This window comes from Physeter macrocephalus, chromosome 8 (genome assembly GCF_002837175.3).
Source record: "Physeter macrocephalus isolate SW-GA chromosome 8, ASM283717v5, whole genome shotgun sequence".
Lineage (NCBI taxonomy): Eukaryota > Metazoa > Chordata > Mammalia > Artiodactyla > Physeteridae > Physeter > Physeter macrocephalus.
Genome location: NC_041221.1, coordinates 25,424,926 through 25,444,847, shown reverse-complemented (window position 1 = coordinate 25,444,847; position 19,922 = coordinate 25,424,926). Strand labels below are relative to the sequence as shown.

Below are 19,922 nucleotides of genomic sequence, written 5' to 3'. Positions count from 1 at the left end.
AGCTCTTGGTAAAAAGTGGTTACCAACCTCCATTTTTTTTTCAAAAACATGTAAATGTTGTAATGTGTGTGTGTGTGTGTGTACCACTTAATACTTCAGTTTTGATAATTTTGGGTTGCAGGCTATATTCAATCAACCCTCCAGAATTAATCTATTGGAGGCCTATCTTGTGTTAAGCTATTTTGTACTTATTTTCAGTATAAAAGGGCCTGAGACCTTTTAAAATCTCTGTGCATTCATTCCTAGAATGAAGAACCCACAACCCCAAAAGCACTGCTTAAACTGAAGAGCTTAATTTCATCCTTTCTGCATTTATTGGGCAGTGCCTCTAGGCCAGAAACCCTTCCCCAGGCCCACTGCCTACCCCAGGCTACTGTAACAACAAAACTCATCTCTGTCACCAATTTATGGTTATTATGCATCCATATGTCTTTCCAACTAAACTAAAAGCTACCTGAGGGCAGGGCCATTTTCATCTTTTATCACTAGCCCCTAGCCATCCACATGGCCCCCAAGAAATGTCTGCAGACAGAGAGCAGGCAGGGAGAGTTAGAATGGCATCATGCATTCCCTGGTGGCACAGTGGTTGAGAGTCCGCCTGCCAAATCAGGGGACGTGGGTTTGAGCTCTGGTCCGGGAAGATCCCACATGCCGCAGAGCAGCTAAGCCCGTGCACCACAGCTACTGAGCCTGCTCTCCAGAGCCTGCGAGCCACAACTACTGAGGCCGCATGCCACAACTACCGAGCCCGCGTGCCTAGAACCCGTGCTCCGCAACAAGAGAAGCCACCGCAATGAGAAGCCCGTGCACCGCAACCAAGAGTAGCCCCGGCTCACCACAACTAGAGAAAGCCCGCACGCAGCAATGAAGACCCAACTCAGCCAAAAATAAATAAATAAATAAATTTATTTTTTTTTAAATGGCATCGTACGGTCACCGTGAGATGCTTTTCATAGGTGATATGAACATAAATGAAGCATAAGCTGAAAAGTCTCAGTGCATTTCAACTCTTAAAGTTCAATGATTGTCCCAGCTATCTATTAAAAACATGATTGTCTTTTTCAGGTAAAACCCTGATCCATCAGTGGCTTTGTAACTTTTACCTTCTTGTGATGCCAAGGTTATGTGGATAAAAGGGAATGGTAAATAAAACATCCCACTGAGATGGACCCGTCCCCCCGTGGTGGTCTAGTGAATGACCCCGTTCAGAGGGTGCGCCCACTTTAGATGGAGAGCTGGAGGTGTATGGTGCTTGTGAAGGGAAGGACCTCGAAGTCATTGAGTCCAGGTCCACACACACAGACTAACCCTGGAACTGTGCTATTTCCCAGCTCCTGGATCACTGCTCTTTCAAAGCACTGGTCTGTTCTACCTCCCTTACAGAAATGTTTTAGGACACAAGAGGGAATGTCTAAAAAAAAGTGTTTTTTAATTAATTAGAAAAAATTATTTGATATACAGGCATTTATCATATATACAAAATAGTCCTTATTGTTTGCTTATGTAAGAACATTACATAATGTTTGAAATACTGAGTGATGTTATTAGCATAGCAAACGTTATTAGATTTTTGGGGGGTTTTTTTTGCGTTATTAGATTTTTTAATCTCATTTTGTTTTATTAAAAGATGAAATGGAAGCTATAGGATATTTTTTCTCTAGGTATAGTTTTTTTTAAAATTTCTCTCAAAAGCATCCCATTCTCGAAAGGAACTATTTTTCATCTTCCCATCTATACTGACTCTTTGACAATGATACAGCGATCATGGTGGAATATATGTAATTTTGAATCCTTTGGAAGCAAACAAGTGGATGACAGCCCTTTTTTTACCCTTCTATCTGTCCACACTTCTAGGTCCAAGGGGCCAGAAATATTCAGAAATAAGGAATATTGTATACTCAAATTAACCTATGAAAGGTATGAATTTAGCTTTTACCAGTTTTCTAGAACTTCTAAGACATGTAGCTAGTAAAACAATAAAGTTCTGCCTTTCTTTTATTTTTATCTTGAACTCATTTAATACTCATCCTTGGCTTTTTCTCATAAATATCTAAGACCCCTGTACTTTGAGTTGAAAACATTAAGTCAGATGAAAAAAAAAAATCAGATTTCCCATAGCTGAGCATCATGGGAAATGGAGCTATCAGTATCAAAAGAAAAAAATCTGTTAATTATCAACTTGATTTGTTGATAACTGAGCATCTTATAAGCTCAATTCACACATAGGACTAACTGTTAAATCAAAGCTTTCTTATTTATAAAATTTTATAAAATTAATCGTTACCATTTATTGAGGCCTGGAAGTAATCTGTTTTACATACATCCTCTTATTTAATCCCCACAACAGGGCTGTATTAACATTTACATTTTAAAGATGCAAAAACTAAAACTCAACACATTTAGAGAAGTTGTACCATTTTAAGGCAGCAGTAGTAAGAATGGGGACAGATTCTTGACTGAACTGAAGTCTAATCATTTCGAAAGAGTGTTTCGTAGGTTTCCTTTTATATGTTGACTGTTTCAATTAAATACATCTACAGCCTGACCCTATTAAGAACTCTATACATGTGGACAAACAATATGGTGATTGATCTACTTCCATGTTGCTGGAGTTATTTCTATCATCCGCCAGTTGCCATGGAAGTGAAACAGTGGAAGCTCAAAGGACAGATTGGGCCTCACATTAAAAGTCTGCCTTAAAGTTTAATCAGAAAACTTGGTTGTAAAGATATCAAAGCTCTATATTTGCAGGCATCTATAAATGTGCATGTTCAAGGTCATAAACTTCAGTTTGAGCCAAAGGTTACTGGCCTACACTCATCTACCTGACGGGTGGGTGGTTGAAGTCTGAATATTCAAACCAGGGGGTTATTCTAATCCACTTCATTAGCAGAAGGGAGGCTGCAGGTGGATAGCTGAATCCTGTTTATTTTAGCAAAGTGGCGGATCTGGTACCATGATTCACTTTCAGCTTCAATATGCTGTGGTGTGAAAGACCTGTTTTATTGTGACTTCAAAATCATGTCGGAGAAATGCTGAACTAGTAAATCAGTATTTTTACTCAGCATTTAATAGTGTTATACCCTTGAAAGTAGGAAGGCTACATCCCATTCCCGTAACATCTCCTTTGTTCAGATTATCCTAAGAATCCCTCTCTTCCAGTGGTTTTGCACAGCCCTGTGACACATTCTTTTCAATATTCTGAATGGCTCATTCCTTCCAGGCTAGATTGATTTTTAGAATATCCTATCGTCGTAAAGTGCCAAAAGGGCCAGTAAAGTTCTATAATGGCTCACAGATGCCAGACCAGGTTAGTAAGGTCAGTAATCAAGTGACACAAAAACACTTCTATTTTTGTTTTTTTGGTTTTTTGGCCTAAAAAAAGTGTGTAATTCTAAAGTAAAGCAAATGGTTTTCTATCTGGCTCATAAATCATGTCAGAATATAATTTCAAAGGAATATCATGTTCAAAGATTCTTTCCATTTTTAACAAACGCTAGTTTATTCAACGTAATAAATGTTTGTTGGGTGATCACCACCAGGCTGTACTCCGGGCCCTGGTGCATAGCCTGCCTTGCCCTACCGTGTCAGTCTGAAAGAGCTGTGAGTCACAAAATTGCCATAAAATACTAAAATTCTTGAAAGTCATTCTCTTCAGACTCTAAGATGAGTTCACGGGACTGGGCTGGAGGAGAGAGAGAGAGCGTAAGATCCTTCCCATCAGACCCCAAGGCCTTTCCAGAAAGTGACGTGAGCCGATTCATAGTTATTCTTTGCCCCACCCCAGGGCTCTGCTCAGCCACCCTGCAAGCTCCCCATCCCAGCCTCTCAACAGGCTGTGTGTAGACTACCCCTCCATCCCTCTCTTCCTCCTCTGAGTCAACCTTGGGCTTTGTGTGGCTCCTGTGAGGTGCCCCAATCAAAACAGAGCTGCTTTTCCAGTTGCATTTGTATATCTCTGGGCTATTCTTTAATGCCTTCAAGACGTTATGTGTGCTTACTGGACGCCATGAGCTATTATATGTGCTTGGGATGGAGAAGTAAAGAGAACAGACATGATCCCTGTCCTCAAGGAACTTATATTCTAGTAGCAGCAATGGGAATTCAGAAAATCAACAGAGTGAATAAGTAAGTTGCATAGGTTGTTAGAAGGTGATGAATTCTATAAGGAAGGAAGGAATGCAGACTAGAATAAGCAGGCTCCAGAGTCCAGGATGGGGTGTGGCCTACGGGGCCTTTGCCCCAAGGTTGGGGCAAAGACACGAAGGAGAAGAGAGGGAAGCTGTGTGGCTGTCTGGGGGACAGCAAAGGCAGAGGCTCCTGGATGAGGTGACCTGGCATGTTGACAGGACAGCAAGGAGGCCCAGGTGGCCAGAGAGGGGAGCAGGAGTTTGCACGTAGATGGGAAACCAAGTTGGCCATCAGCTGATCATCATGATGACCTTGTCCTTTACTGGAAGTGGAAAGAGGAGCTGGTAGAGAATTTTGAGCAGGGGCACAGCGTGGCCCGACTTACGTGCTGAAAGCATCATTTTGTCATTTCACATATAATATCCTATAGTTAGTTGCACGTAAGTCTATCTCGTCCTATCAGATGGCCTTGCTGCAAGAGAGGAAACCATACAAAATTCGTCTCCATATCTTGAGTGACTGGCCCGGGGTTCACCAGATATTCCTCACGTTCCTCAAACCGCAGCCTTCTTCCTGATGCTCATACTGCAAAGGCTGCGGATGGGTGCAGAAGTTGGGTCTTCTCCAGGTTTTGCCCGCCTCCACTCACATCCAATTTCCTGTGCATTATATGAAAGGCCGAGCGTAAAACTTCTGGCCCAGAAGAGTCCCTCTAAAAATGTTGGTTTCTCCCCATGTCCAAACACAAAGTAGTCTTATCAAGTGTTTCCTTCCTCGAAGAAACAAAATAAGCAAGAAATAGGAAAGTATACACCTGTACACAGAATACTGGCAAAGAAGTACAGGAACCGAAAGATTTTACAACCACTTTCACGTCCAGCAGAACTGAAGTGAGCCTTGTGTGCATTCATAATCCTAGGAAATGCCTGCTTACTGCAGGAAATTAAGAATTGTATGATAGTTTACTCAAATAAAGCTTGAACAGTGGTAGATACACTAAAAAAGCAGTCAGCTTTTCGAGAAGCAAATTGCCATTTCTTTTTGATCTGGCCTGTCTTATGTAATGTTGCACTGCCTTTTATGTCTTAAAAGTTCTCATTTGCGCTCTATTAGAATTATAAATACACCATCTGCTCGTTCCTGCCAGAGGCTGATGAGTTTGGAACATTGCTTATTGGTGCACTTTTACATCAGGTAGATGTGAAGGTCAAGCGGGTGGAGAACTCTGTGGATGGTGGTGGGATGGACACAGAGACACACGGGGCTCAAAGGAGGCAGTAGTCTCCCAATAAACACCTGCTTCTTGATTATTGAATGCAAAAAGTTATACAGAGAGCTGCTGTGGCATCACTCCAGCTTGTTGAATTAGGAAAGAAGTTGTTGCCGGTAGCACCTGTAAAGAGAAAAGTCACTAAAAAACTTGGAAAACACAAAATTGGTGAGATGTCTTTAGTGTAGAATGTATATACTATGCTGCATTTAGAGGAGAAATCATGTCATTTTGTATTCTTTGTCTGGCATATCTGTGGGAAACTGGCAGTTTATTTGTTTTTAAGATAGGTTTCAGAAGATTACCTGTGGGAAATCTTTTCTCAATGCTCTGCTTTAAAATCTTATCCATTTTCTCTTTCCAGTAGAAATATATTTAATCTGGTTTCAATAACTGAAACATTTCTCACTGTGGGGAGGGTGTGTACGTGTTTTACTATAACATTTCTTCTGAGCAAAAGTTTGGGGGTATTAAAGTTATACTAAGTGAGCCCCTTGCTGAAGTAAAAGTTTTACAGAGTGTATTTTTGCCAAGGCTCATGTTTTTTTTGGAAAGAGTTGCCATCAAAAAAATCTCTCTTAAAGATGAATTTATATGACACTCATGTCATTGTTTTAGTTTTTTCTTCTCTATTTTCTTTCCACTTGGTAGACCATAGAAATGGTCACGTGAAATACTTTTGAGAATATTTATTGATGATGACCCTAATCATACTTTTATTAAAGGGATGTCAGAGGGAAGGAAAAACCAGTACTCCGTGTGCAAAAGTCTGCACTACCCTGTTTATACTAGTGACTTAGGGGTCCTGGGCAATGGACCACTACCACCCCCTTCTTCTGCCTGCCTGCAGTGACAGGGGTGATGTTGTTTGCAAGATATTTCTCTCTCTCTCTCTCTCTCTCTCTCTCTCTCCATCCCTCCCTCCCGATCCTCCGTAATTTGGGGGCCCTCATGCAAAGAGAAGGCAATAAGGGTGGTTCCCATTATTATCTCACACATTATAGCTCTTATTTAATTGAGATGTTCTCATCCGAGGATGAAATTTTTTTCAAGTGTCTTCATTTTGCAACTGCTTAAGTTTAATTTGCTCTGGGTACCACCTTTCAGTGTTAGTGTGACTTCACCACCAGGTAAACCCAGCCTTCCTTTCCTCACCTCACGCCAGTGGTGATGACCAGGGATGGTGTGTGAACTGCACACAGAAGCTGTCTCTCCATTTTCTGTTTCATATGAGTTTTCACCCAAAGCAGCACTCCTCAAAGGAATTGCTAGACAAGGCACTTGATTTTATTTGGCTATTTCCAAAATCAAATCTTTCTCACAGAACCAGGATTTTCTATCTTGGGAATTATTTAGAGAGTGGCCTTTCTTCTGAGGACAATTTCAAAAGAGCAGTTACTGAGATTTTGGGAGCCATGATAGTAGTGTTCAAGCAAATTGATTTCATCCCAGAGAGTCAAGGGCACAAAACTTACTTTGGGGGGGTGTAGATTCATTTCACTTGCATTGTATTGTATTACAGGCACATTTCATATAATACCGAAATGAGACTTTGGCATTTTGGAGTTGGTGGTTTCTTCTTGCTTCCAAGTTGTGAGAGTAGAGGCTTTGTCCATCTTCCTGTGCAAGCCTAGAACCCTGTGCCAACTTACCCCAGAAAGTTCAACACATTCTCAGACATTTTAATCAGCAGCGTGTAGCTGATATTACAAAATCATGTTACCAGACAGTTCTGGTTTAGCAATGGATTTCTTCAAAGATGTCATCTTAAAGCCATGTCCTCTTTTTTTTTGTTTGTATTCAAAAGTTATTCAGGCTGCTTAACTCACTGAAAGAATGTTCTCTGGTCATTGCTATTATTTTCTCACCAGTTACTCCTATCTGCATTTGCATTCCTTCAAACACCAGCCAGACTCCTTCCCACCAAATCCACTCTCCATTCCTGTGTTTGGGCCCTTCGGTGGCCCGGGCCCTGATGCCTCTGCCTTCCTTTGAAACGTACTCTCCAGCTCTGCCTCTGTGACACCGTTTTCGCCCAGGGGCACCACTCCTGGCAGTGGCCTCAGTCCCTACAACCAGGGTGACCTACAAAAGGGAGAAACCATGAGATGAGGGATGCCAGGAAAATGAAAAATGATGGATACAGCCGCTGGGGGAGCAGACTGCTGATCCCAAGTCGTTAGCTCCCATCTGGGAGGCCACAAAACACAGGCTCCAGCTTCCCATTCCTGACATTGCTGGCCAGGCTGCCCAGCATTCTGGGCAGATAATCCTCCTGACCCAGAGTTAGGGGCCTCGCTGACAGTTCCAGGAAAGTTGGCAGGTCTAAATGCGTCTTCACAAGGACTGCCTGTAAATCATGGGTCTGCTCTATAAAATGTGGTTTTGCTCGGTGACAGTGCTAACTCATGATCTGAAGTCACGATTCCTTAGAGAGTTCAGGCTGTCAAGTCCCTTGTTAACTGGCTGTAAGCCTTGGGTTTTTGTTTTGGTCTTTTGCGCTGCCAAATCGAGAGTGAGGCTTAAATAAGTTTCCAAGTTTGAAGACGTTTTTCCCCCTTGTCACCCTTATGCTGTCTCTACCCTCTTTACAGAAGATACAACCTGAAAAGGTCAGGAAACAACTATGCTTAGTATTTAGGCCTAATGCCGTGTTCTGGTCCAAGAGAGCCATATTTGGGGGGTTGGAACTTCCCAATAAAAAAACAAAACAAAACAAACAGTGCAATTGTGAGCCAGGTATTATTCTGTAACAACAAAAATATAGCAATTTTAGATCTCCAAAATAATGTCAAGATAATGTGCACCAGACTCTGCCTACTGGAAACTCTTTACTCAGAGCATCTACTTAACAGTGTTCTGCTTCCTTGCCAATTTCACATAGCTGGGTTCCCCACTTTGCAGGGGTGGGAAAGACAATTAAAGTAGTCCTTTGGTTTGAGACTGACTCAAAGAGCTGGGAATGACAGCCCCAGTAGGAACTGTCCTGGTCAGTAGCCCATGCTGTGTGATCCAGGACAGTATTGGGGCTCCATCTTCTCCAAATGTTTCCAGAAAATCTTATATCATCATTTATCTTTTATCTATCGTTATCAGTAAAAAAAATTTTCAGTGCTCATCACTTGTACACACACATTTCCAAATAGTAGCATGTAGTAGTCATTAGTTTAAAAAAAAGTTAAGTTTTGGAACTTTAACATTGGATTTACAGTTTTATTTATAGTTCTAACGTATGTTTCAGGTAGAATTGAGCTTCCATGAAGGTAAAGTAGATGAAATTCTATGTGTGTTGAAATGTGCTTATATTATCTTTAATCCAATGACCTAGGTCATAATAAACCATCCTATGAATCATGCAGCTGTCTTGAAATGTATCCCTAAGAGTGGCTAAATGAAATTACATAATGGAACAAAACATAAACACAAGAGTGGAGATGAGCTCCCAAAAGATTACTCTTTGTTCAATTGATGCTAAAAATAGATTTTTCTGTTCAGCCAAGGACCATTCTTAGGTACTTATTATTTTGTAAACTATTGGAATGGAGTATAATACCCCCAGATTATTTATTAAAAACTGCAGAAGGGCTTACCTAACTGTGCAATCCAGGAAGGTAGCCACTAGATACATTTGACTGTTTAAATTCAAATTAATTCAAATTAAATGTGTGTTAAAATCCAGAGCATGTGTCTAGGGCCCATGTGTCTAGTGGCTACCATATCGGACAGTACAGATATAGAACATTTCCAACGTAGACAATACCCATCTTAAAATGCACATACAATTTTATTGTTTATGTTTGTCTTTTTTTCTTGTTAAAAAGTTACTGGCAACATTTCACCCAGATCCTACCGTATTTTAAAAGGGTTTTGAATTGGTTGCTATAGCCTGTCAAAATACCTGGAAATAGTTTGGCGGTTCTCAAAACTTTTATAGATTTGGGGGCCATTTAAGAATCCTTATGAATAATATTCAGCAGAGGAGTTAGCACTTCTCCAACTGGAAGTTCCAACATATTAAAGGGAAAATAAATTATTTGCAAAATTTATTCAAGGTTTCCCTAGGATCCATGTTATTCTAATACTTAAAGACTAGAATACTACCTGATGTTGTTTTAATTTATATTAGTGTACTTTAGTATTTATTTTATTGAAAACTATGCTACTAGGGAATAGGATCTTTGATGTCACATAGGGTTATTAATATTATACATCCAAGACATACCAAAAAATATTTGTCCTGTTGTAAGCAGGGAACTCTCCTTAGACCCTCTGGGGTTCTTTCTCCTCCTCATGGTCCTGTGGGAAAGATTGCCAGAAATTCCTGTTGGAGGCTTTTCTGTCACTCGACAGCTGGGTTCTGCACAGTGGAATGTTGCTCAGGCCCCAGGAGAGCTTCCGAAGAAAAGTGAAGAAAGACAGTCCCTATCTGCACCTTAGCAGTAGTTCTCAGACCAGCGGCATCCTCCGGGAGACTGTTAGCAATGCAGACCCTCAGGCCCACTTCAGAGCCCTGAATCAGAATCTCCTCTAGATCAGAGGCTTGCAAACGTTAAACAAGCGTCATCATCACCTTGAGGACATGATAAAACACAGACCCCTGGGCCCCTCCCCCAGGGTTTCCCACTCCGTGAAGGTGGGCTGATGCTACTTCTAATGCTGGCTGATGGAACGGGGAACCACACTCGGAAAACCACTGCTCTGCGGATGACTTGTTCTTGTATTCGACTGTACATCAGAATCACCTGGTGAGCTTCCCCAAAGCCTGATGTTTGGGCCCCGCCTCCAGAGATCCTGAATTAAATGGCTAGTGGATACAGCCTGGGTACTGAGATTTTTTTTTCAAAAGTTCCCCTGGCAATTGTAACATGCAGCCAGGTTTGAGAAGCCCAGGCTATACATTTCATGCTCAGAACTTCTACTGGGAGGGAAGCACAATTAGATGTAAGCAGCTCCCCCCGACCCCCATGACTCCGGATGATACTAGACTATATCTCTGGGGTCCAGGTGAGCGCACCAGCTCTGCAGAGCTTCTCCACCATGGAAACCCTCGTGCCAAAGCCTCGGGGCCAGTTTTATTAACCATTCCTTCACTGATTCCACAAACATTCATGGTATCTCTGCTATGAACCTTTCTTGTTCTCGGTTGCTGGAGGCGCATTACTGAACAAAATCACGGAGCTTACATTTTACTTCCACTCCTACTGTTGGACTCAAAATAATTGCTTTGTGATGCTAAAGAAAAACCAGAACTGGATAGAAGTTAAAGCGGTAAATACCGTTTCGATTCAGAAAAGAATTTAAGTATTGCACTAGGGTAAGAGAGACCTCAGTATAGAACTGGGCTCAATTTTGAAAACAACAAGGAAAAGGAAGGATGTTTAGCCAAGGAGTAGGTTGGGGGTCAGTGGGTGGAAAATCACTAAGAGGAAATGTCAGGGCTGGGGGGAAATTCTGGCTAAACAGACCTAACAGGATTCTTGCTGAAGGCAGGCCGGAGTGATGCGACCTTGCCTGGGAGATGGTGGAGAATGAGGAACTGGAACAGGTATGGAGGGTGACCAGACACTGAGACTGGAGGATTCTTGCTCAAACCGGACAGTGCAGAGCCATGTTGAGAAGGGTTCAGAGGAGCCTGACTAGAGTTTGGTCAAGGAGAGAAACTTTGTCAGTGGATGGATAAATACATACATATACACACCCACATATGCAAATATGTGAAATATATACATCATATATGAACACACACACATATATATACCCACGTATGCAAATATGTGAAATATATACGTCATATATGAACACACACACATATATATACCCACGTATGCAAATATGTGAAATATATACATCATATATGAATAAATACACACCCACCCCCACACACACACCTCCCACAGAATGTCTTTCAACGGACTCTTCCTATCTAGGATACTCTTAATAGAGGATTTTGATATTGGTCGACTAACTCCCTCAGATCTTCACACGAACCTGACATCCAGATAAAACTTGGAACGCTGTGTGGGCGATGCAAGTGCCTGGTCTGTTATTTGCCAATTGCTGTTCCAAAGCGAGTGGCGAGGCAAAATTGAAACTCTTAATGGAGAGCATCTGTTCAGTCTCTCTCTCTCTCCCTTCCCTCCATCTCACCCGCGTCCTCCTCCCCACCTAATTCCCACCCCTAATTTCAGAACCTGCCCTCCCCACCTTCTCTTTTTCTGTGTACAGTCCTACCCCCTTTTTACACCAGCCTGCTCTCAGAAAACTTTTCTGCTCCTCCGGGAAAGCCTGGAAGATCCCAGAGCTCCTGCCCAGAAGTGGTTGACAATGCAGTGTTTTCATTCGAATGCAAATTTGTCTCTGGCCCAGATTCAAGGAAAGTGCTTTCCCCTCCAACTGTCTCTCCAGCTCCACCCCAGCCCTTGTTGTCTTTTGTGTTCTTGAAAATAGACGAGAGGCAACTGGCTTTCAATTTGAAGACACAGCTGCAGGGGGCTCTTAAAAGCGAGCTGGAGAGAGAGAGAGAGAGAGAGAGAGAGAGAGAGATGCTGAAAGATTTGGAGCCCAGCGTTAAACTCTAGAAAAGGGAGGCTTTTCTAGTCTTTTCATTAGAGAGAGAGAGAGAGAGAGAGAGATGCTGAAAGATTTGGAGCCCAGCGTTAAACTCTAGAAAAGGGAGGCTTTTCTAGTCTTTTCATTTACAATTGCTCTGCTTCCTCTGGAAATGCTTTTTCTTTTAAAGCCTGAAAGCCCAAGCATATTTATTCCGACCTCATATCTTCCCCTCCTTTTAACTTATCCACAAAGAAGAACCAACGGGAAAATGGCAACAGAATAAACTCCACGAAGTATGCTTATTTCTTACGTTCTCCAGATAAGTAGGCAACTTGGCCAATTTCAGAGGTAGAAACTGTATCCAATGAAATGCCCGTGCGAGTGGGGGGCGGGGTGGGGGGGGAGGAAAGGCTGGACGCCTGAATTTCTCGTTAAAACGAACAGATCGGGATTGCCTACAAGTAGATCCCGCTGGCCCCGCTGGCTGGCCTTTTCAAAGCGTTCGGAGACTATTGCGATGCCTCTGCTCTTCCAGAAACCTCTGAGATTTGTGAGCAGCATACGTGTCCCACTCGTCAGACGGGATCCCCATCCCCTGGTCAGCCGCCCTTTGCTCTCCGGTTTTTGTTTGTTTGTTGTTTTTTTCTTTCGCTCGGACAGGAGCCGCTCCCGAGCGGCCGGAGGGGCGCGTGCGTCTCCATCCCCCGCGCGGTTCTGCTTCTCGGGGGCCCCGGCGCGCCCGGGGTCGCCGGGGCCGGGCGGCGCGCGCGGGGGGTTCCCTCTGCTTGCCGCTGGCTAAGAGCGCGTGTTCTCTGCTCTCCCGCGCACAGGGCACCACGAGCCGCGCGGGGCACCTGGCGGGGCCCGAGCCCGCGCCGCCGCCGCCGCCGCCGCCGCCGCCGCTGCGGGAGCCGTTCGCGCCCAGCCTGGGCAGCGCCTTCCACCTGCCCGACGCGCCGCCCGCCGCCGCCGCCGCCGCCGCGCTCTACTACTCGAGCTCCACGCTGCCCGCGCCCCCGCGCGGGGGCTCCCCGCTGGCCGCGCCCCAGGGCGGCTCGCCCACCAAGCTGCAGCGCGGAGGCTCGGCCCCCGAGGGCGCCTCCTACGCCGCGCCGCGCGGCTCCTCGCCCAAGCAGTCGCCCAGCCGCCTGGCCAAGTCCTACAGCACCAGCTCGCCCATCAACATCGTCGTGTCCTCGGCCGGCCTGTCCCCGATCCGCGTGACCTCGCCCCCCACCGTGCAGTCCACCCTCTCCTCCTCGCCCATCCACCAGCTGAGCTCCACCATCGGCACGTACGCCACCCTGTCGCCCACCAAGCGTCTGGTCCACGCGTCCGAGCCGTACGGCAAGCAGTCGCAGGAGCTGTATGCCACGGCCACCCTCCAGAGGCCGGGCAGCCTGGCAGGTAAAGGGCTCGCCGCCCGCCTCCCGCGGCTCGGCCCCGGGGGCGCCTGGGCGCGTGCTGGGGCCCCGGGCAGGAGGCAGGCAGACGGCTGGGCTGGAGCCGACTCAGGCTGGGCGTGTCCGTGGGCAGGTGTTCAGCATCCGCTGAAGGAAGGGAAGGCCAGGGTGTCCCTAGGTAGGCTGTGGTAGCATCTCAACTCAAAGCTATCCGTTGCTTCTGTTTGGAAGTAATGCAGTCTCTCACACTCTTAGTGTTCTCTCTCTCTCTCCCTCCCCCTCTCTTTCCCTCCCACCCCCCGCCAATCTGGAGACGAAGATGTCCGTCCTTAAAGTCAAGTTTAATAAAGAATCACATAGACCTGTTGATCGTATCCAGAAAAAGGGTGCAGAGAATAAAAATAACAGTTTCTGTGATCACCCAGGTAGTTATCTACGTTCAGTTGTAGAAAAAGTAAGGAGTTTTCCCAAAGCAGACATTCACCTTACAAAGATTTCAATAGTAGTGAAAAAGTAACCCATGATTAATTGCCTTGAATTTTTACTACTTTGTGATGGCTCGAATTTATTATATTTTGTCTAAGTTTAGTCACTGGGAAAAGGAAAGGACGCTCCCATACCTGTCATTGAAATTACGTAGATTCCAGCAATGGGGAAAAAGTAACCAGTGCTGAAGTCCCTTGAGTTTGTTGCCCGCTTATTAAAGGGTCGGGGGAGCTGGGCTGGACTGGGGTTTTGGGATGAAGCCTGCTTTTCTCTGCCAGTTCAGAGGAGGTGACATTTCTGTGGTCGTTAAGCCCATCAAAGACCAGGCTGAACTGGTGATTGTCTGCTGGTAGCACCATACGTTCAGCTTAAATGAGACACTATGATTGAACGACTCAAGTTTTGTCTCCTAAAACATCTGACAACTAACCCGGATTTATTGTCTCTTTTTTTTTTTTTCCTCTTTTGAAAGTATTTGGTGATTGTGTCACTGTAGTAACATGCTGCACCCAGGTTTCCCTTCTTGACATAAATGGATGACTGTGAAGATAAATAAGATTAAAAACAAGGAACTTGGAAGCATGCGGGAGGCATGTGCAAGGGCCTTTTTAATTCAGCACAGTAATTGCTGGTGTGGACTGGCCTGGCGCAGCAGGACGCAGGCTGCAATTCCGCCGCCCCCCAGGTCTGCTAAGAATGCTTATTCTCTCACTCACTCCTTCTCTCTCTGTAATAGAATTTTGGAAGTGACGCTCACTGATGCCAACCTAGTGCCAGGATCCAAATACCTATTATGTAGGGACTCAGGAGTGGCAATCTAGTTGGAAGACAGGGCTAGGGAGCTGTATGGAATCTTCTTTTATATAAGTTTGGAAACTTTGCTTTAGAAGTGTGTAAAATAAGTTACTAGATTGTGGCAAGGAGTGGGAACCTGGGGGAGCTTGTGGGAGACTCAAGCCCCAGGGCCCCCTTCCCCCACCCGAGAGAAGAGGCAGCTCAGTCCCAGAGAGGCACAGGTGACTTGCTAAAGGCCATTTCATTCCCTGCACAGACCTGCGGAAAGAAACCAGGAGTCTTAGCTTGCAGCTCTTTCTCCCAGTGATCATACTTGCTAAACTTGGGCATGTTCCACTCTATCACTTTAGTAAAAATAGGGAGTGTGGGTCTGGTGGCGGGGGGATGTGAATGGGGCGGGGAGAGAGCCTGACAGCTCCTTATGTCACTGAATGTAGGAAGAGGCTTTAAAAGTAAATGTGTTGTGAAGATCGCTTATACTCTAATATCTGGAGTGAATGTTTCTGAGGATATGATGTGTGTGGGGCGGGGGGGTAGGAAGGCTTTGGCCAGAATTAAGAGAACTTCAGTTGTTCAACACAATCCCATGTGCCTTCACTTCCCTCCTCATTTCCATCCATTCCTCAAATTCTCTGACACGATTTCATTTTTGCTCCCTGGTGGGAAAAAAAATCATTGTGCCATTGAAGATTCTTGATTTTTGAGCTACAACGAGCACTTTTCATGTTTGAATTACTTTGTTTCAAATGCATACTTTTAAATATTCATTTAAAGGTTTTTTCATGCAAATCGCTGCTGGCGGGTTTTTGAGTTCCAAATTATTCTATAACTCTGCATAAATACTTGGGTTGCATAAGATCGTTGGCCCTATTTAGAACTTAGCCAACTATGGCCCAGAAAAGGTGTGGGGACCGATTCTAACCTTTGTGAGCGATCAGGAATCTTGGAGCTTTTGGCCTCCATACCTCAATCTGTATGCTTGGTACCATTCCAGGCGTCGTAAAGTTTGGAGCCACCTGGTTTGCTCACTGAAAGCACAAAGTCAAGACTGAAAAATAGCTTTTGCGTTTTCAGGATTGTGATTTTGGAGATTCGTCACTGATAGCTAGGAAGTGTGAATACAGGGTAGACGGTGACTTTCACTGTTGGATGCGTTCATTCCTTTAATTATTTATTAAGCACCTCTTAGGTACTGGCACTGATTTAGACCCTAGGGGTACAGAATTGATCAATATCAACCAAAATCCCTGGCCTCATTTCAGCTGGAGAAGACAGAAAAGTCACAGGACTTTTTAGCAGTGGCCAGGGAAAGCTTCACTTCGAAGGTAACTTCTGAGTCAATTATGAAGGCAGTGAGGGTGCTGGCCATATTAATATCCAGCGGAATGGTGTTCTTAGCAGAAGGAACAGCAGTTTCAAAGGCTGGTAAATGGAGGTGTGTCTGATGTGACTGCAGAAGAGCAAGAAGACCAGTGAGGGTGCATCAGAGAGAAAGGGGGCAAAGAAATGACACAAGGCCAGCAAAGTGACTAGCAACGTGGGGGCTGGAAGGCCTCATATCGTCAGTCTTGATGAAGATTTCAGGACGCTGGCTGTACCCCTCCCCGGGAGGAGCAGAGGGGCGACACAATGTGGCTTAGTCTATAACAGAATACACTGTAGGGGGAGTACATGTTGGGAGGTAATTACAGTAATGTAAGCAAGAGACAGTGGTGGCTTGGGCCAGCATGGTAGCATTGGAGGTTATGAAAAGTCGTGTAATCCTGGATATGTACATATGGTAGAGCTGACCGGATTGTCTCATGGACTAGGTGATGACAGTAAGAGAAAGAGGACTCAAGGATGCCACCGACTCAACAGCCAGTAGAATGGAGTCACCATTGACTGAGATGGGGCAGGATAGTTACAGAGGGATCTGGTTGGTTTGGGGGCAGTGCTGGTATGTATTAAGATCATGGATTTGGACATGTGATATCTGTCTATCAAAAGGCACATGTGAAGTAGACTGTTGGATACACAAGTTGGAGTTCAGGGGAGAAGCCCAGGCTGGAGATAAAAATTAGGGAGTCATCAGCAAGTAGATGGTGTTTGAAACCATAAGTCTTAGAAGATACTACATAGGAAGTCAGTTTAGAGAGAAGAGATCCAAGGACTGAGCCCAGATGCCTCCCACAAACGTAGAGGTCTAGGAGCTGAGCGGGAACCCAAACAAAAGAAAAATAAGCCAGAAGTGTAGGTCAGTGTCATTTCTTAGAAGCCAAGAGAATAGCATGTCTCATGTAGTTTCTAACAGAAACTTAATGAGGTAGGTGTGATTCTTACTCCCATTCTGCGGATTTGAAAACTGAGGCTTATTTTCAATGATAAGTCCCTTGCCCAAAGTTATCGATACTTTGGCTGGAAATGACAGGGATGTGATTTGAACCTAGATCACTTTGAATCCAGCATCTCTATACTCTTCAGTACACATGATACATGGATAGAGGTAGTGTATTTTGTGTTATTGAAGAAAAACACCAAAGACGTAGAAATACAGTATAAGTTTTCAACTTATTTCAATGACCAGTGATTTTCAAGAAGCAAAAATATCTCAAAAATGTGTCAACATCCTGTTAAATATGACTAGCAGTACTAATTTTTGTTCAGTTTCATAAAGCAGATAACATAATCCTTTCATTTTCCGGTTTAGAGCAAAATTAATCCTGTTAAAAATAGAAATCTGAGTTGTAAATATGTATTAAAGTTAAGTCAAACATCAGAAGCTTATTTTTAGGTAAAAATGAAATGGATTAAATGAAGATTCTTAGCCAACGATTGTAATCAAAACTGACCTAATATGGAGAGGAATTTGGTCCAGGCGTGTCAGTCTTGTAACCCTGCCAAAGGGACATCAAACGCACTGTTTAGAGGGGATCACACACTATAAATCCCACATTCCACATATTTGGAGATCTGATTGATTCCCTGATTTGTTAATACTTTCAGGTGCACCTGTTATAAGAAAGAAAAAGAAAAAAAAAAAAAGCCTAATTCTAGATAAAAGCTTTGCAATCTGCACTGTCAGGTTCTCAGAGGAAACCTGAAGTCTCCTCAGGTAATGAGCGAGTTTGTTTATCCCACAGCACTTGGGATGTGATCGGAATGCAATGTGATACCTGGCTGCTTCAGCCCCTTTAAATCGCATTTCCTGAAGGCGATCTCTCCCTGCCTGTGGACAAATGCTTGAACAACTCTTGTGAACCTCCTGGCTCACCCTCAAGTAAAAAAAGAAAATAAAAAAATCCCGGTTTAGATTTACTAATTAGAATGTGATCAGCCTGTGATATCAGTCAACACTTTCATCTCATTTCCAAGGTGGTTACAGCTGGCTTTCACCCAGAACTTCCGGGAGTTCTTTGGAACTGGACCTCACTGGGGGCCCTTCCCCAACTGCAGAAGCTCCAGTGCTTTCCCCACTGGCCACGCCCCTCAGCCCCTTCCCCCTCCTCAGAAGCTCATGCTCTCAGAGCCCCAGCCCTGCCCAGGCATCTCCTTCTGGCTCAAAAAGTAAAATAGATCTCTCTCCTGCACTGTGCACTCAGCCATCCGGCACCCCAATGCACTTGGGGAGTATGGGCCGATTCCCACTCATTGACGATGTCTCCAGCTTCCACCAACAAAATGATTATTCAGCCAGCCATTTACCCTCTACAACTCTGGGATCCCATGTCACAGCAGGGAACCCACGTCTGAGTGGAAGCCGGCTCTCTCCAGGCTTTCTCTCCAGAGAGAGCAGGTACTGAAATCTCTTCAGCAAACCTCCTCTGTACTTGCTGACCCCTGTCTAACAGCCTCCGTGTGCCTGGAGGCCCGGGACTCCCAGACATTCCTTTTAAACTCACTCTGTGAAGCATCTGATTGCAGCTTACATAGATAGTGTCTGATTGCTGTCCAATTGCTGTCTATCCAGGTCAGACAGCAGCAGGCAGAGTGTCGTTTTAATATCCCGTTTCTGTGAGTTAATAGCTGGATCTGGAACTAAATGTTTGGGATGCTAGGGACCCCAAAGGCTTTCCTGATGCCTTTCTTTTTTGTTGACTCACAGAGATTAATATCTTCCCTTCTCTCCCTACCACATGGCGACATTACTAGTTAAAATGGGGTAAACAGGTCTTTTTTGTTCTTTTGTAAGAGAGTGGCATCTTTATGTAGGCTTCTCTGCTAGCCTTTCCAATGTTATTAATACTTACATGATTTTGATTATGCTTTAATTTAACGGGGAACATGTAAATTTAAAAAATGACAGTGTGGGGCTTCCCTGGTGGCGCAGTGGTTGAGAGTCCGCCTAACGATGCAGGGGACGCGGGTTCGTGCCCCGGTCCGGGAGGATCCCACGTGCCGCGGAGCGGCTGACATGAATGTTGACAGCCAGGAATGGAATGTTGGGGAAATTCCAAAGGAGTCTGAGGCATTTTAATATTGATGGACAGAGCAAGTAGAAGCATGAGTAAGAGTAATGAATTTACTTGCAGTTGTAGAAGAAATCATTGCATTCTGTTGCGTTACACAAATACAGGACGCAGTGATTAACAGCATGGATTGAGGGGCTAAACGGACATGGGTGCATATCTTGGTTCCATTACCAGCTCCGTGACCTTGGGTAGTTGGGTTTGGTTCAACAAGTCTTTACTGAGCACCTGGTTTGTGCCAGCCGCTCTTCTAGGTGCTGGACACACACCTGTGAACAACAGACGCCAAAGCCCCTGTCCTCTTAGAGGTAATGGTCTGATGCTGGTAGGATATTAGATGGTGAGAAGAGCCAGGTGGAGAAAGACTAAGAGAATTAGAGATGCTCTAGGGCAGGGTGGCCAAGCTCTCCACGATAAGGTGTCCACTGAGCAAACACCTGAAGCCAGGAGCCATTGTGGATGGACCTGGGGAAGGAGGTACCAGGCTGAGGGAAGAGCCAGTGCAAGGGTCCTGAGGTGAAATCATGCTTAGCCTGTTTGGGGAACAAAATGGGGCTTCTCTGAGATTGTTTGCATATCCTATCGTGGGGATAACAATACGGCAGCAATTATACAGAGTCATTACAAAGATCATATGAGATTGAGATCATGCCTGTCAGTTGTTTATTAGCATGTCTGCACGTTAAAAGGGCCCAATAGGGCTTCCCTGGTGGCGCAGTGGTTGAGAGTCCGCCTGCCGATGCAGGGGACGCGGGTTCGTGCCCCGGTCCGGGAGGATCCCACGTGCCGCGGAGCGGCTGGGCCCGTGAGCCATGGCCGCTGAGCCTGCGCGTCCGG

At 44.8% G+C, this 19,922-nt stretch overlaps 1 protein-coding gene across 3 annotated transcripts in view; it reads left to right on the top strand.

Moving 5' to 3' along the window:
* The window catches only part of CTNND2 (catenin delta 2), a 453,358-nt gene that overhangs the window by 18,020 nt on the left and 415,416 nt on the right, over positions 1-19,922 (top strand). The window contains exon 4 of one of the 3 annotated variants that reach the window (XM_024125559.1): positions 12,784-13,360. The exons of the other annotated variants lie outside the window; for them this stretch is intronic. Within the exon in view, the coding sequence (XP_023981327.1) occupies positions 12,784-13,360 (577 nt within the window). The remainder of the gene's footprint in view (positions 1-12,783; positions 13,361-19,922) is intronic. 3 annotated transcript variants of the gene reach the window in all.